Here is a 17,105-nt window from a genome sequence, read left to right as displayed (position 1 = left end):
TATATTATTCCCTTGGGGAGAGGCAAAGATGGAGCTGCGGAGCTGTTTTATTTGTGCTGTCTTTATCAGTGTGTCAGGCAGAGAGGCTGAGCTTGTTCTCAATGAATGGACGAGCCCTTGAACCATAAACCTGTACCTCCTCTGATAACAGTTTTTGCATTGTGATATAAGTGCCATTCTCTGTGATGTCCTCTCTGACAGCGCTAAATATATCAACATACACAAAATGATCTGTCAGACAAATTATTTTATTCAGCCAGTTCTCTAAACTAAGGATTTTCAGTGCGGCGTGCACAGTGTGTGATTTTGAAGACATATTGGGATTTTGTCTGAAGCAAAGCACCGCATTGTGATTGCATATCACCGAGCTTTGCATTCATGCGCTTGACGTTTTGCCTGTAGGTGAACATTTACTGTACTGTTATGTCTGTGCTATGTATCATTTAATGCTATTTCTGCTGCTGAGACCTCAGACTGCTCTGACGTCTGAATTTGCCACATCTTCTAAGGTGATAAGAGTGCTCCCTGAATTACTCAGAGCCCGTGTGATGACATGGCCCTGATTGTCAGACGGGTGGGCTGGTGACACTGGAACACAGACGGTGCTTGTCTGTTTGAAATATTCTGTTTCAAGCTTCCAAGCCCTGGGCAGTCCTTTCTCCCAGTCTCCCAACACCCAGCGTCGCCCACTGAAACAAGGACTCTTCCATACTGGAAAATCTGGCCCCGTCAACTGGCAGTCCTGTCTAGGTTCAGCCCACACGCCAAGCACCCCCCACCACCACTTCCACCCCTTAATAGGCACTAGAGTTTGCCACCCCATGTAGATGCCTTTTGGTCGCCATCCATGGATGGCGTCAATAGCATCTTCCTACACAACAGTGACTGAACGGAGGGCACAAGAAATGTGGGAATAATTTACACTTTCTCACTGTACTACCATCAGAAACCATAATTAATCATGATAGAAAAAATGTGGAAGCCATCTTGGCTGGTGAAACACACAGTGCCTGTGAACAGGCCTGACACCTTTAACAGCTCTGATGGCCAAATAGGAATGGGTGTCCAGAGAGCTTACAACTAAAGCTCCCTTCATGGCAGCATGAATCCCACTGCTTTCAGATTGTGTTTGTGCAGGATGGTTGTTGAAGTGTTATAAGCTTTTAATTTATTTCATTTAAACAAAGTGCAATAATGGACCGTCTTGAGTCATAAAATGTGGCAAAAAGATCTAACAATAGCAGTTATTCTACTGTTAGAATAAATAACACTGATAATTTGCTCAGGCTTTCATTCTTCTTCTTTAAAGTAGAAAAAAAGGACAATCCATGAGAACAGCTTCCCAAATTATACGTGATGACCCAGATGAAGCAATCATAACACATGATAAATCTGACCTTAGGTGTTTGCAGCTTTCAAATCTCATGTCATGCACTGTGTGAACTTGCTGTTTTTAGTCGCACATGCAGTGCAATATCCAAAAAATCCTATAATCCCAAAAGATCTTTACTATCTCTCTCTCTCTCTGTTTTTACCCAAATTCCCCCGAGTACTTTAGAATCAAAATAGTTGATTTAGATTCCCAAATCCTGGTGAAGTAATCAGAATGTGCTCACCATTAACTTTTATAGGCTGCACTTGGCGGTAAAATAGCAGATCTATGTTTTTCAGTGTGAGACACGCTTGACAGACTAATTATGGATATGAGTCCAGTGCTGTAATTTGCCCTGTTTGACTGTGTTTTGCTCTCAGCAGCCAAAGTACATGACAAAAATATTTCCCTCTTGCCTCATTTAGCACGGGCTGGATCAGAGACTCACATCCCAGCGCCTGGCTGCATGTTACTTCAGAATACCTGTTAGTGGTAGTTACTGTGTTTGAGCATGTGCATTTGCAGAAATGCTTCCATGGCAGTGAGTAGGTGTATGTGTGTAAAGCCACAACTAGAAAGTGTTGAAAGCCTCAGCTAGCAAGATCGCATCCAGGGTGACTAATAAGCTTAACATGAGCACGGCTGTGTTGCAAGCATGGTGCGCTGAAAGAAGACTTCGACGTTGAGAGAAATGCAGAAAAGGTTCCCTAGGCTGCTACTAATTCCCTCACCCCCCTCAAGCTTCAATCAGACTGTGAACCATCTTACTGTTAGCTATGGCTTCATAGCATTTTCAGCCGACACCGCAAAAGTACAAGGCTTTACAAACAGTTTCGGACTGGCTGCATTCAAACATTCTATCAGTTTATCAGGAACATGTTTGTTTGTGGTTTAAAGGGGAAAATAATAGATGTTACAGTTATTAGCTTTTGACGCAGAGAACATATTAATTTTAAATATGCTGTATTTTCAGGCTGTAAACGATAATTCCTGGCCTCGTCTTACCTTCTGTCATGTGTTAATTTGATTAAATGTAGCATTGTAATACATTCTTTTATGTTCAAACAAAAAAATTGTTAATGTGATTATGTAATTATGTAAACTTATGCTTCATATTCTGCTTTGATTCCTCTTGAACCTCTGCCTCCTCATGCTCTAGCTAACTCCTCTGTTTGACTACCCAGCGGGGATCTAGGATCTGTGTTGTCTTTAGGCCTAGAATATGCGTTTGTATCCACATGTGACTTTCCTTTGACCATGTGGCTCCTCCAAGTGTGGATTTATAAGCCACTTCACACTCCACTCTTGTGTGGGAGGGAGGCTGAGTTAAAAATAGGCAGGTTTGGAGGTAGTGAGCAGCCCGCACTGTGTGAGGTGCTTAAGAACACACTGAGGAGTATTGGCATCCTGTTTGCATATCATTTATTAGTGTCAATAATATTTATCTGAATGTTAATCCAGTAGCTGTTGCTGTCGTTGGCTGTGATGAAATTCCCCAAATCATCCTGGATAATATTTCCAAATGCATCTTTAGTAAGCCCTTTTGCTCCAAAGCTGCACGGTGCATTGACCTCTCTGCACACTAATGACACTGAATGCAAAACACCTCAATGTGCATGTATTAGTGAGTTAATAGTTTATTTTTCCTTTAAAAACACTTTAAACATACCTTTTAAAGCTCCTGTAAGGCATTTTGGACTGGTAGTGAAACAGACTGAATAAACACTGATGCCTCTATGGCCACAAAGACAATCACATCAGCAAGAAGACTTACTGTATCTTTGAGGTCATTTTTTACAGCCTCTTAAGGCTGATTTATACTTCTGCGTTGAATCAACGGTTGTACCCTACGCCGGGGGTCCGCGTAGCTCCCGTACCTATGGCGAGGCCAACGCACGTAGCTGACGTGCACCTCCTCCAAAATGTAATTCCCCGTAGAGCCGACGCAGACCTGTGATTGGTCCGCTCGGCAGCTTGTCTTCCCCGCATTTACAGCACTTCCGGGATTCCGGACATCGGCCGCACATCTGCCGTGTATTTCACCTCCTCCTCTCTATTCTTCATGTAATCATGTCTGTATGATAAACAGCAACATGTATCAGCTGTAGATTAACATAACACGCTCTGAATCGCTGTGGAAAAGTAAACAGAGATCGTAGCGGGACCGGAAGCAGGCGGCCGGCTATCAGAGAGACTGCGCTTGCCCTCATGCGTTTCGGCGGAGAATTGCTTCGCGACACGGACACACCGACGCACAAGTATGTGGTGCTCATGTCCGCGTCAGCCCCTGCTGCGTAGGGGAGACGCAGACGTATAAATCAGCCTTTAGTGTACTCATCTGGTCAGTCTCAGACAGCGTGATTTCAAGCTTACAAAGGCGAAGTGCCATTCCTTATTTGTCTTTTTCACAGAACAGATTGACAGTGAGTGATCCCATCTGTAAAATAATCAGGATGAGAGTATTGTTAGTAAAGGCTACTTTCAAATGGTAAAGATCAGCAAAGAGATAAGATGTACCACTTTGTCCACAGGGGGCGCCCAAAATTGCCAAAATAATAAAAGTTAGTCACAGTGGCTTTAAACGGGGCTCCCAGTGATTTATTATAAATGTGTGAGACTTTTCACTTTTTTGAGGGACCTGTGAATGACTGATCTTCAACATATCTACATAGGCCCAGGGAGAGGCAGAGCCCCTTCTCTTAAAGTCCAAAGTCAAAATCTAATCAAATGCTAATAATTAATTTGAAACATGGATGTAAACAGTGGACAGTTACAAATAAGAATTCCTAAAAGATGCAAGTTCAGAGAATAAACATTACTTTTGTTTGTTTTATAAAAGATTTTAAAGAGCCCTTCACAGAGAAATTAATCAAGCTGGTGAATGTTGTAATGTAGGAGCAGTGATTGCATGAATACAATATCTTTGACGTGCACACAACTTCTCAAACTCCATTGTCTCTTTCTCTTAATTTTACCCTAAAACCCCCACTTTTAAAACTCAGTGGTGATTGGCTTGAAAGCTTTCCTACCCTAAACCTGGATTTCTCGTGTGTCATCCCAGAGTAATAACACAACGTTATTTAAATAATACGATATTTCTGAAAAAAGTAACCTGTATTTTTACCATCTATTACTCTGTGGCAAGATAACTGATCTACCCTTTATGGCTGCCTATAAAGCAGGTTTGATGATGCTGCCGCTCATCTGTGGAACACAGGTGGAGGGTTGGCCTGTAATTAATGTCAATGAGGACCCCCTCACCTGTAAGGTCAGTGACCTAGGTGAATGCCACAGCCCCCTTCTATCTCCATCTCATCTTTGGGTCTCTGGCCGGCACCCTCTGGTCCGGATTCAATTACTGCTGCCTGGTTGACCTTTGACCTCCCCTCCACCAGAATGAACCACCTTTTCCAACCGTGCCAGTTGTACCTCTGATACCTTCCCCATCACTTGCTGATTTACTGTCTTTCTGCTAACCCCTCCCCCCAGCCCCCAAAATGAGACTGCATTACTTTGTCCTTTGTGTAAAAGTCCATACTTGTTTGATCTGGGAATTCACTTGATACTACTTTGTAAATTCAGTTCATTTGAAAAGATTTTGGAATAATGTTTGGTTGCATAAACAACGTAATTGTTGCATCATTGCATCATTATTTTGAAAAATGAGCTGTTGCAGTTCTACTTTTGTGTTGTATTTTTCTGTATTTGCAGATCGATCTTTCAACCTTGCTCTAAGCTGCAGTCGATTGTTGTTAAGCCATCACTGTCTCTTAATCACAACACAGATACCTGTTAATTACCAAACGAGTTCAAGTGTTTTTGCTACTTAAACAGGGCTTTGAGATCGATGCAGTGCTTTGCCCCGGGTCGAGCGATGAGCACTGTCGACCATTTAATGAATCATTGGGGGTTCTGTGCGCAGAAGGAGATGAAGAACCGGGGGATTAAAGCGATGGGTGTATTAATAGGCAGCTGCGCGGACGACACTGTTTGGTATTGGGTCAGGGATAAAGTGTGAACTTGTAAACTCACAGAGGGGCCTCTCCTCCCTCCCTACCTCTCCCTAACTCGCTCTCGCCCTTCGTGGTGTCATCAGCTAGCAGAGCAGGGCTCGATAGCCTAGGCAGCTCTATGAAAGCAGCGATTAGACGTCTCTCTGATTCTCATCCCCTGCAGAGTTCACACAAAGGTAAGCCAGTAGTTTTCATCCTCAGAGACACTGGCCTTCCACAGCCTATCTTCTTCCTCATCTCCTTTTTGCAAATACTGTACCCATACCGTGGTATTGACATAGACATGCAGTTGAAGTTTCATTGAAATACAACAATATCTAACAAAAAGCAGAGTTTCTGTGACATAAAATCAAAAAGAAAACTCATGTGTCCCCCCCCCCCCCCCCCCCTTTCTTTTTGCTACTGTCCAGTAGCTGCCACTGAGACCCCCAGTCGTCAGCAGGGTTTATTGCAGCCGGGTGGTGTTGAGGTGTGGTCCCTGTGGGCCATTTTGCTGTGATCACAGCAGGGAGTGGGAGGTTAATCCCAAGAGAACGCAGGCTCAATCTCCCCCCACCTCCAGTCTGCTCCCAGGAGCCTCACATCCCCTCCTTTATAATGACCCAACATAGCTCTGTGGTCTGCAACCTACACCTACCCAGGTTTTACTTCTGCTCTGGGCCTCCATGGGGTTTTTGAAGTCCTTAAAATACCATCATAACCAATATAACAGACGAGCAGATGAAATCACACAATTTTCAAAATAATCAAAATTTACTGCATAAACGGATTAAACATAAAGATACACAAAAGCGTTGGTTGCCCTCCAACATATCATAAAGGAGAAACATATGATTCATTCCAGCATAAAGGAAACCTGAGTTTTTAAAATGATCATCAAGACTTTCATGTTACTTTTTCTCAATAGAGTTAATTATTACACTAATCAGATATTTTTGGAAACAGTGTGCCTTCCGGTAACCAGGAATGAGAGTTAGCCCTGTTGAAACATGTTTGATATATGTTTAGTTATTAGAGCCCTGATAAATCATTTCCGATGGCAGAATATGCATCTGTTTTTTCCCTGGAGTCTTTCACACATATCTGTGCGTAATTAATGTGGATTTTGACAGATGGAGCAAAAAAAAATATGTCCGTGTAAGAGAGAAGGGTAACATGCACATGTGTGAAGTGCAAGCATGGAGGGAGCCTCTGTGTTATTTGCCCTCCCGGTGCCAGCTGGACCAGCCCAAGTTCTACAGGTAGAAATTCAAGCAGTAAATGTGTGCGGAAATCATTGAAATTCAGTGCCCACCACAAATAGGCCATGTTTTTGTTGATACAGTTGGATCTGAATGTGAATGTTCTTATGTTGTTCTAAATTTGGCGTTTGGAGAACTAAGCCTGTCCCATACAGCATATTTCCATCCATGGTAACTCACGTGAAATATCCTATAAAGTGCTATTCCATTCAGTGATAATTGTGACTGCAGGTCATTGTTAATTTCAGTGCTTAAATTACCTTTTAGTCTGTGTGTGTGTGTGTGCGTGTGTTTGTGTTTGTGTGTGCGTGTGTATGTGTGTGTGTGTGTGTGTGTGTGTGTGTGTGTATGTGTGTGTGTGTGTGTGTGTGTGTGTGTGTGTGTGTGTGTGTGGTGTGTGTGTGTGTGTGTGTCTGTGTGTGTGCTGTTATGTTATTTCTGAATACATCAGGGTCTGACTTAAATATTAGTGTAACTACATTATCACAGTGTCTTTGCCTGGTAGCAAACATGTACAAATGAGGATTACAACTCTTCAGAAGGCAACAGGTCATGGTTGGTAAGCTGCCCCGGGGGGGTCACTGATATAGAGTCACTTTTGACAGGCTGTGGAGGAGGCTCTATTGTGCTGGTGTGTCTGGATGTTACCTGCAGGCACTATCGCTGAGACTACAGTATTATCCTATTATTAGGCTTAGTTGTTTACGCTTATTACTGCTTGTCAGGTAGGCAGAGAATCCTTCTGGAAATGAGCATCTGCAGAAAAAATACATGACTACTTCTTTATCTCATTCAAGTACATCGGCTACGATAATTTTTCAGAGCCCCTTTAAGAAGAATGTCTCGGATAGGACACAACAAACAGAAATTTAAGGTTCATGTTAACACAAGCATTTGAGTCTCTGAAACGTTTGGCAGTCAGTATAAGGGTGTAAGGAAAGGCTGCATCTGTTTGTTCCTATTGAAGCTGATAGCATTTACGTTCAGTTGAAATGCATATACAGTAAAAGAGGACATCGTGGATCGAAACAGCCCTGATTAATGTCTCTGTTTGTAGAGGAAGTGAACAAAATAAAAAAAGCCCATCTATGGTCTGGCAGATTTGGCACACGACCAGGGATGACAAATGTAGCTCTCGCAATAATTCAATCTGCTCTCATAATTCTCTAACTTTTAGGACAGACAGAATGAAGATTTTCCGGCAGTTGAGCCGCCAAGTCAACGTCCAATAACTGTGATCAAGTGTTAGTTAAGATGCTTTTTCTCTCACTCTTTATCTATGACAGATTGAGGGGTACAAAGATACTGTGTAAGTGGCAGGAAGTTACTGTGAATAGTTAACGAGAGGATTCGATTTTGGATCCAAAATCTTGTCATTTTGATGTCACAGTAACGATGTTAAATTTGAGGATAACAGAGAAGAGACAGAGCTGTGCTTTAGCTTTAAAGAGAGTGCAACTCTGTAGTTGTTAAGCTTGTTTGCAGAATGTATTTGCATGTGTGTCATTGCCTTTTTCTAACAGTTTCATTTCATTCTTTTATAACAATATTGTCTCATGTAATCTTTTTCTTCTAAGCAACATTTTGGCCTTGACAGCTGAAAGTAAGACTGTTGAGATTACGTGTCAAGCAAACAAAAGGCAAACCCAACCTTCTGGTATGAGCTGGTTTTTTGTCAGCTTTGTGCACCCACTTGACAAAATCAAGTGACAGCGTTAGAAAACAGACCACAAATCTTTTGAAAAGAATCAATTCACACTTGCAGCATTTTTTTTAGGTACAATAAGTCAAAGCTATGAAAGTAAGAAAGGCATGTTTTGAAGTATTTAAACAAAGTGTTGTTAGTCTGCAGACTTGGCTGTCAAGCCTTGGGCTATGTGATGCACAAACAGCACATGGCTGCATTTAGAAAGCAAAAGGATCAGGTGCCGCTGTTACTGGAGCTGCCATCTGGGCCAATCACTGTGTGTGGCACTGTAGGAAAGCACATTGTATCAGAAGTAATAAAATGTGCATTTCTTTCTGTGTGCAGGCGGAGATATATGTTCTGGTGATGGTGACCCTGATGCCCAGAGCAGAAAAAAAAACAACATCTGCTTACTGGAGGCACTGGCTGGTTGTGGACATACAGGTACAGTAGTCTGAAACAACGTCTTCTCTCACTTAAAAAAAAACAGCCTCATGTTTTGGTGTTTGTGACCGGACAGCGTTTTTTATTGGATTAGGAACTCATGAGGTATAAATTTCAGAGGAAGTGTTTGGATATTTTTTCTTGAAAATTGTGCATTTTCATAATCTCGAGGTCTCACTTGGCATGTCTCATGTTTACATCTGCACCGGGGCCGATCCACAAGGCTGAAAATTATGAATGGTTTTTAAGCCTAACTTGGTGAAAAAAGGATGCCAAGTTCAAAAATGTTAATTTCTCATATCATGATCTTGTGCAATAAATGCCTGTGACAAAAGTGTGGGTGTAAGTCTTTCTAAATGGCTGTGAAAGTTTGCAAGGCCCTGTCAGCAGCAATTTCCTCTGCAGCAGAGCGCCCGGGACGTGTCAATGCAGGCGTGTGAGACTGAGATTGAGGAGAGCAGCATGCGAGGCGCACACTCTTTCTCCCATAGAGCTCAAGTCCCTCAGCTCCCCCTCCAGTGGAGAGATCTTGGCAGAGTGTCCTCCCTCATCTGTTCCCCCAGGCAGAGCAGCTCCCCCCATGATCCACACTTCTCCATATTTTACACCCCGAAATGGGCACGGCTCCGATCCCCTTATTTTCTCTTCATATTTCACTCCTTTTTTATCCGTCGTTTGTGTGTTTTCACAGTCTTGCATTCTACGCCAAATGCGTGTTGAGTTGTTGATTGCCTCAAATATTTGGAGGTTTTCAGACATTTTTAATCCCGCGGGAACCGAGAGATCACCCAGTAGATTAAGACGAGTGGTCTTAAAACAAGCACACAAAGCAATGTATCGCTGCTCCCGTTTTAATTTATAAGGCAACGTTGTACTCTAAGTAAATACACATTGATTCAAAGATCCAAATGTGATATCTCTTAGTAAACCTCTAAATGGGTCTAAATTTTGTGAGTGCATCTGTGCTTGCGCTTTAGAGATGATTTACGCAACCACATTCCTAATTCTGAGCATATTTACCTCATATCACTCTCATACATCAATAATACATAAAGAACTGTAATTACCACTTGAAAAATTGCATTAGGCATCACCTTTGCTTCTTATTTGAAGCTCATGAAGTCTGTCTGGCCATGTGAACAGCCTGAATAAACAAATGTCTTTCATGTGATCAGACACACCACGTTCTCTCCAGCAATTCAATTTCCTGTCACTCGTGTGGGCGTTGACCTGCGTTGTCCATGTAGGGATTGGCCAATGTGACGCGATGTTTTTTTGATTGTGACTGGTGGTTGGTCAGAAGGGTTAATGAGCCTTTTGAGTGATGCCAACCCCTGGTGGGAGGTGTTTAATTGACCAGGGTGACTAGGTGACTTCACACAACCTCACTTTGTTTTTTTTTCAAGAGTCCATGTGAAAGAGTTGCATTTCGTTTCAGTGCAGTCGTGAATTAGACATACATGCAGGGATACAAAAGGAAAACTAGTTAACAAATATAATTGAGAAGGTTTCATTTGTTCTGCGTGATTTTACATAATTTGTTTATCAGTACTCTACAATAACCTTTTTCTCTTTTCACTCTCTATTCCTGGCAGTATGTTTAATGGCAGATTGTTTCGTGAAGCTAAAGTCGGGGGTCATGTTTTCATAAGTCAAATGGATCAGTGTTTTGATCCTCACTCATCAAACAATGTGAGCTGCAGCCGCCATACTGTTTTCAAATATATTCATTAGTCCAAGGTCAGCAGTCTTGCCCAGTTTGTAGATGCTTCTATAATTAGAGTGTATTTTTCATCCATATCCATAATGGTAGAAGATTCCTCAATTCAGCTGTGAGTGGAAGTGAGGTCAGGCTGGAGACCGAGCGATGCAGCACCACAGATTTACACAGATTCTTCAGCAGAGGTCTCGTTAGAGATGTGAAGGTACACAACAAGGACACACTGGCCTGTCTGTTATTGAAGGATTATATTAAAGATTCGACTTGCTTTGAGCTGTATTATAATGCTAGCTTAGCAAAATGTGCTGAGGATCTCCTACCTGTGAACCACAGAGAGAGTTGTTTGAGAGCCTGATGCTGTACTCATCAATAACTCTGGTGTGGAGCTTTGCATATTTACATTAGCTATAGAAACAAGCAGATTTAGTAGTCTTCATGAAAATTAAAGGCTATTTTTGCTTTTGGAGATTTCTGGTGGTTTGGTGATTTTAAAAATCTTCTCTATAAAGGCGCAGAGTTGTTAATAGGAAATGTCAAGGGTTAAAGTCACTGTGGTTAGTTTCTAGGCAGTGATTAAACAGACTGAAATTCATATCAATGTCTCTTTATGACTAACAAAAGCAAACCAGAGCACCCAGCGACAAGACTGTGTGTTTCCTTCCAGTAATTTGTAAATCTTGTGAACACTGTGAGGGGGTAGGTGTCAGACAAGACAATATACAGGATGCTGTAGAAGTGAGTGATATATGTAAAGGTTCAAAGACAAAAGGGTAACATTATATGTCAAAGAACACCACCTTAACATGAACAGGACAATATCAGCAAGGAATAAGACGTACTGCTTTGTCCACAGAGGGTGCTTTAAGGCTGAACGTGTACCAGTTGAATTGGTTCTAAGATATTCATGTTATGTCTTTTTGGCCAGATAACAAGTTAAAAATCTATACCCCAGGCCTATATATATATATATGTGTGTGTGTGTGTGTGTGTGTGTGTTGGGTTGTGTGTGTGTGTGTGTGTGTGTGCGTGTGCGTGTGCGTGTGTGTGTGTGTGTGTGTGTGTGGTGTGTGTGTGTGTGTATATATTATCTCTCTCTCCTCTCTCTCTCTCTCTCTCTCTCTCTCTCTCTCTCTCTCTCTCTCTCTCTCTCTCTCTCTCTCTCTCTCTCTGGGCGTACAGTATTTAGAACAAAATGTTGTATAATAAACATAAATACCAACTTGTTATTAATCTAAATTAGAACATGTACATCACTGTCAGGTGACTTTTGTGAGTTTATCTTTAGACATGCTAGCATTGATTTTCTCACCAGCAAGCTCTAAACGTATGACCTTCTTGATTTGATATGTTTTCTCTGTGTGTGTGTGTGTGTGTGTGTGTGTGTGTGTGTGTGTGTGTGTGTGTGTGTGTGTGTGTGTGTGTGTGTGTGTGTGTGTGTGTGTGTGTGTGTGAGTGTGTGTGTATGTGTGTGTGTGTGTGTGTGTGTGCGTGCTAGGGTTTGGGTTGAAAGATGTGTACTTAAAAAAGAGGTTGAATGGTCAGACCCCTTGCTTAACTACCTCTTAGTCTAAAGTACAAATATTCAGCACTGCATTATTTGTTGCTGTTTATACAAAAATAAGCAACTACGCATCCGTCTAGTTCATAATCAATGCAAACAATGATAAATCTGCAATGAAACCCCCCCACTAAACATGTAAAAGACAGTCATGTTTATGTTTAATGTCAGGTGTCAAATCTTTTGTCTAGCCCACCGTATCATTTATCCCATCTTTACTTTTGACTGCCAGGAGCAGTTACTCCAGCAGTTAAGTGTACACCGTGTGGCTGAGTGTCTCGTCTTCTCTCACCAGCTGTCCAGTTTTCTTTCAGAGCTCACATTATTAGATTGTGTTTGTGCATTTTCAGCTCTGAGGCCATTCTTAAATGACCCAGCCAGCTAGAGAAACTGTAATTTAGCATCTTCTGCAACACACTCAGTGTTTTACATCAATTATGGACAATTACCAAAATAACCATCAACAGATTGTTGTCTAGCTCTCGAAGTGGAATTCCAGATTGTGAGCCTCTCCCTCCCGCTCTCTGCGCTCTCTGAGTCTAAATCAATGCAGATGTTCCGGTATGGTCTCGCAGCGATAATTACTGTAACAAGCAAATCATTAGTATGTGAATAGAGGCAGCTTATACAAATACACCACCGGGTGTTACTTTCACTTCTTAATACTTATTCTCTCATTATACTTTCGGCGGTTTGTGAGTCAACATGATGCAATGTGAACTTGCGAAAGAGTTAAAGCTCTTTTCCTGCTCTGAGAAAAGCCAAGGTGTTCATTATCACTGTGAAATCCCATTTAAACAGTGATGTGTAGCCTAAGGTTTTTATGGATTTTTTTCTCACTTTTTATAATGTATGAAGTTTGTCTGCTGAGGGTTTGTCTCCATGAAAGATGTTTGCTGTCTGAAATAACTTTTCCATACTAGGCCTGTGCAGGAACGTTAACATAAGGATAATTATTAGATGTATGGTGCCTCAAGTAATTTGTTTGTAAAATTAAAATAATTCAGTTTAAAATAGAAATAAATCAATTGCGGAAATATGTCAACTGAATGCATACATACACCAGAGGCATACAGGCATCAAGGCATTCAACTTTGTTGTTGTTTGAGTGGATGAATTGTATTTGTTAATTAGCAAAAATCAAATGATCTATGTAAAATTAAGACAGAACAAGGTTTTAAGATGTGTTCAGATCACATTTAGTTCTTCATTTCAAGCCGTACTTGAACAAGGTCTTTGAATTTTAAGCCATCATCTCTTTGTAACTCCCTCTCTGCAGCAAACTGAAGGCTGGCTGAACAGTTCAGCACACAGTGTTCTTTGCTCATTATTATTATGGTGCATGAGGGATATGCATGCTTTAACATCCATCTCTGTTGTAGAAGCTCCCACAGGGGGACAGAGCCTGTGTTCTGCTGCTGGTCAGAAAAATACAAACAGTGAAGTATTGTGACTGTATCAGACCAGCTGGCTTTGTGTTTGTGAATCTTGCGGCCTGCAGAGATCGTCTGCTCCACACCTCAAGATGTCCTTTAACGGCAAGCTAATAGGCGTGTAACTCCTTACTGCATAACTGCACAACATTGACAACATTGGTGTTACTTTGTCTCTTTGTTATTATAAACCAACAGGCCAAAACTTGTCTTGGTTACAGTGGAGATATCAGTGGATGCTAATGTAAAGATATTGATTATTATTTTTATTGTTTATTATTATTTCTATTTTTTTGGAACAGCAAAAGCTAATTTCAAAGAGGAATAAACTCAAATATGGTAACACTGGTGATGCTTGCAGCTTTCATTAATGTGTCAAGTTTGGGTCCTTTCAAGTGATCCCTATCCTTAACAGTGAGAACAGCTTAAACTGGAATTCAGTCAACTATGGGACTCCCTCTTTGTCTTCAGAAAGCTTCTTAAACACACACTACATCACTAAATGTCTGTCTTTTTAGTTATAGCTGGTGTTAAGTTTTATGGAAACAGTCTAAGTCACAAACCATTAGTAATGTCAGCATCAGAAAATGATAGCACAGAGCGCTGAAATTATATTTTTTACTGCTACAATAGCCTCACAGTTTGTTTTAGCAAAAATACCTCACCAATATTGCAAATAAACATACATAATTGCATTGTTCTTTATCCTGTAATTATCCTACTGTGGCATGTTATGATTCAAGCATTTATTTTTTGACAGACAGCTGCCCCCATATGGAAGCCTAAAACAATTTCCCAAAGGCCAGGTGAACCATAGCTAGCTTCATTGTGAGAACAAAGAACCATTGGTATTATTCATAATTAAACTCTTATTGTGTACTCTGCTGAATATTTCCATTCTTCTGCCTCTCCTGCTCACTCTCGTTTCCCCTCTCGGTACTTTGCACCTCGTGCTGGGAACATCTGTCTGGCGTCAGAGAGGAGCCTGGCTGTGCAGATTGGAGCAGGTAGAGGAGCCACATTGTAGCCCAGCTAATGATGAGAGTGTCTGCCCTCTCTCTTGGAGGAGACGCAAGCTGCTGCTTCACGCTCGCTCACTCCACTCATACGCCCAGGGAAACAGATTTCCAAACATATGCAGTATGTTTTTAATCCAGTTGAGCACTTCATTTCCCAGCAAACACAAATAACCTTACGGGACATCCATATCTTATGACAAGGGGGTGGGCGCAAAGGAATTGAACAATTTTCCTTTTTAATGTGATTTTTTCCCTCCAAAGTTGCTAAACATGCTCATAACCCAGGTTAACAGTTTGCTTGTTTATGGTTTCAAAAACTTTTACATAGAAGTGCCTCCTGGCTCCGAGTCATATGAAGCAACTTTATCCAATCTAAACTCAACTTGGTGTACCTGTTGTCATCCTTTCTTTAAACTTTAACTGACAGCAGAAACACATGCTCATTGTGTGAAGTGACTTAAAGAATCTGAACAGATTGTTGTCAATAATATGTATTTATGTGAGAAGCAAACTAAGCACCTGTTTGCTGTGAGTGATTAAGAGTTATGCTGGAACTTTAAGACACACTTATGGTCTTAAGTTAGACACTGAATAACCAAGAAGTCAGAAAACAGCTTGTATTTTGTATCATAGTCACTTATAATACAACAATATAATATAATCCAGAGTTCTGTATGCATATTGCAGCTTGAATTAGTTTTAGCCTAATACAGATTACATGCAGGTCGTTTATCTTTTTTTCAAAACTATCCAAAATCTCCCTTGGTACAATTTTAACAATAGGCCATAACATGGAAGCCCAGCTGGAGGTGCTTAACATTTAGAGCAGTGCTCATCCTGCTGTCAGCTACAGCCAGACAAATGTCAGAGGTGCTCCTACATGGAGTTCAGCTGGTGGAAGTCATTCTTTCACAAAACCTCATCAGACTCTCCTAAACAGCCTCTCAGTCAGATTATGATCCTCGTGTGTGGCCTCTTCTAAGGTAGCACACTCATTGGTGTATGAATGTGGTTTCTGTCTGCATGCATGATTTCTGTGTATATGTGAAAGAGTTTAGAGGAGGTTTTTCGGTAGATACTTGCTAGTCACATGTTTAAATTGTTCCAGTACCAATATTGGTCCCAGTACTGCCAAATTGGGGTACTGAGCATCAGTAAGTATGCTCGTACTTAATGCTTGGGGCGGCAGTAGCTCAGTTCATAGGGACTTGGCACGGGAACCGGACGGTCGCCGGTTCTTCGTCCCAGCATGGACAAAGTTTGGCAAGTGGACTTTTGGCTGGAGAGGTGCTGGTTCACTTGCCTGGGCACCACCGATGTGCCCTTGAGCAAGGCACAGAACCCCCAACTCCTCGGGTTGTGCTGGTTGATGGTAGCATCCTCACTCGGACATCTCTCCTTAAGTGCACTGCATGACTGTGCATAAAATTTGTATGTGCACTGTTTACCAAACTGTGTGTGTAGCATGACCATCACGAGTGGAAAAATTGAGTTTCCCCCATGGGGATTAATAAAGTACGTTTCTTCTTCTTAATGCATCAAATCCAATACAAAAACAATTAGCCCCAAAGATCAACTGTGTGGTGCTAGCAAAGTGCAGCATTACCAAAAGCTAGCTAAAGTCAACAAATGTTGTTTGGATGCTAATATTGTGTGTATATGTTTATTGTACCCAGTGTCAGCCATACACAAGTCTTGATATTAGAACCAGAGGAGAACGGTCTGAGAGGATCTCTGGTTTGAATGAAGAATTTCTAGGAATCCGTGCCCACCTCATACCTGCTTAACCTGCTGATTCTGTGGTTGAGTTCTGATAGCTTTGCTACATCTGGATCCCCTGTTTTAGTGTACAAACAGCCTGTAATAACATTATCGATCTTATCGTACATGCAGCTTATTAACAAACAGGTTCTTCTTTAGTGTGGGCTGCTGCTCTCACTGTTCTCTGCCACCTAAAGGGAGAATTACATAAGAATCCTCCGCTCAATTGTCAGCTCCATCCCCCGTCCACATACAACAAACACACACTTAAACACACACACACACACACACACGCACACACACACACACACACACACACACACACACACACACACACACACACACACACACACACACACACACACACACACACACACACACACACACACACACACACACACACACACAGTGTACTGTAGCTGATAATCTACAGAGCCTCTTGCCATCTCTATAACAACTGACCTCCCTGCTGTGGTGAGATGATTGAGGAGGTTTCGGCGCATGAAGAACGTGAGCTGCCATGGTTTCCTGTCAGATGCTGTGATTACTGTTTGGACTGTGAGGGAATAATCATCCATAAATTATTATTTTCATGAGTTATCTAATGCTTATTGATTTAACCACATGAATTTAGGCTGGGGGGAGGAAGACATTCACATTGCATCTCTTATGAATTCACATTATTTAAGAAAGAAGGCCTGCTGTGTGTCAGTCAGTGAGCTGCATTCATTTCTACCCTGCACGTTGTCCTGGATATATCACGATTACTCTCCAAGAAAACAAGGACAACCTGGAAAGCCCTCTTTGATCCAGTCTGTCACACTATAGCCTAGTAAGGGAAAAAAAGAACAGATTGG

At 41.6% G+C, this 17,105-nt stretch overlaps 1 protein-coding gene across 1 annotated transcript in view; it reads left to right on the top strand.

Annotated features, from left to right (window-relative positions):
• The window catches only part of LOC117818392 (phosphatidylethanolamine-binding protein 4), a 55,836-nt gene that overhangs the window by 13,649 nt on the left and 25,082 nt on the right, over positions 1 to 17,105 (top strand). The window contains exon 4 of the mRNA XM_034691253.1: positions 8,659 to 8,757. Within this exon, the coding sequence (XP_034547144.1) occupies positions 8,659 to 8,757 (99 nt within the window). The remainder of the gene's footprint in view (positions 1 to 8,658; positions 8,758 to 17,105) is intronic.

This window comes from Notolabrus celidotus, chromosome 9 (genome assembly GCF_009762535.1).
Source record: "Notolabrus celidotus isolate fNotCel1 chromosome 9, fNotCel1.pri, whole genome shotgun sequence".
NCBI classification, from domain to species: Eukaryota; Metazoa; Chordata; class Actinopteri; order Labriformes; family Labridae; genus Notolabrus; species Notolabrus celidotus.
The sequence above is the reverse complement of the archived record's forward strand: the minus strand, read 5'-3'. Positions and strand labels throughout refer to the sequence as shown.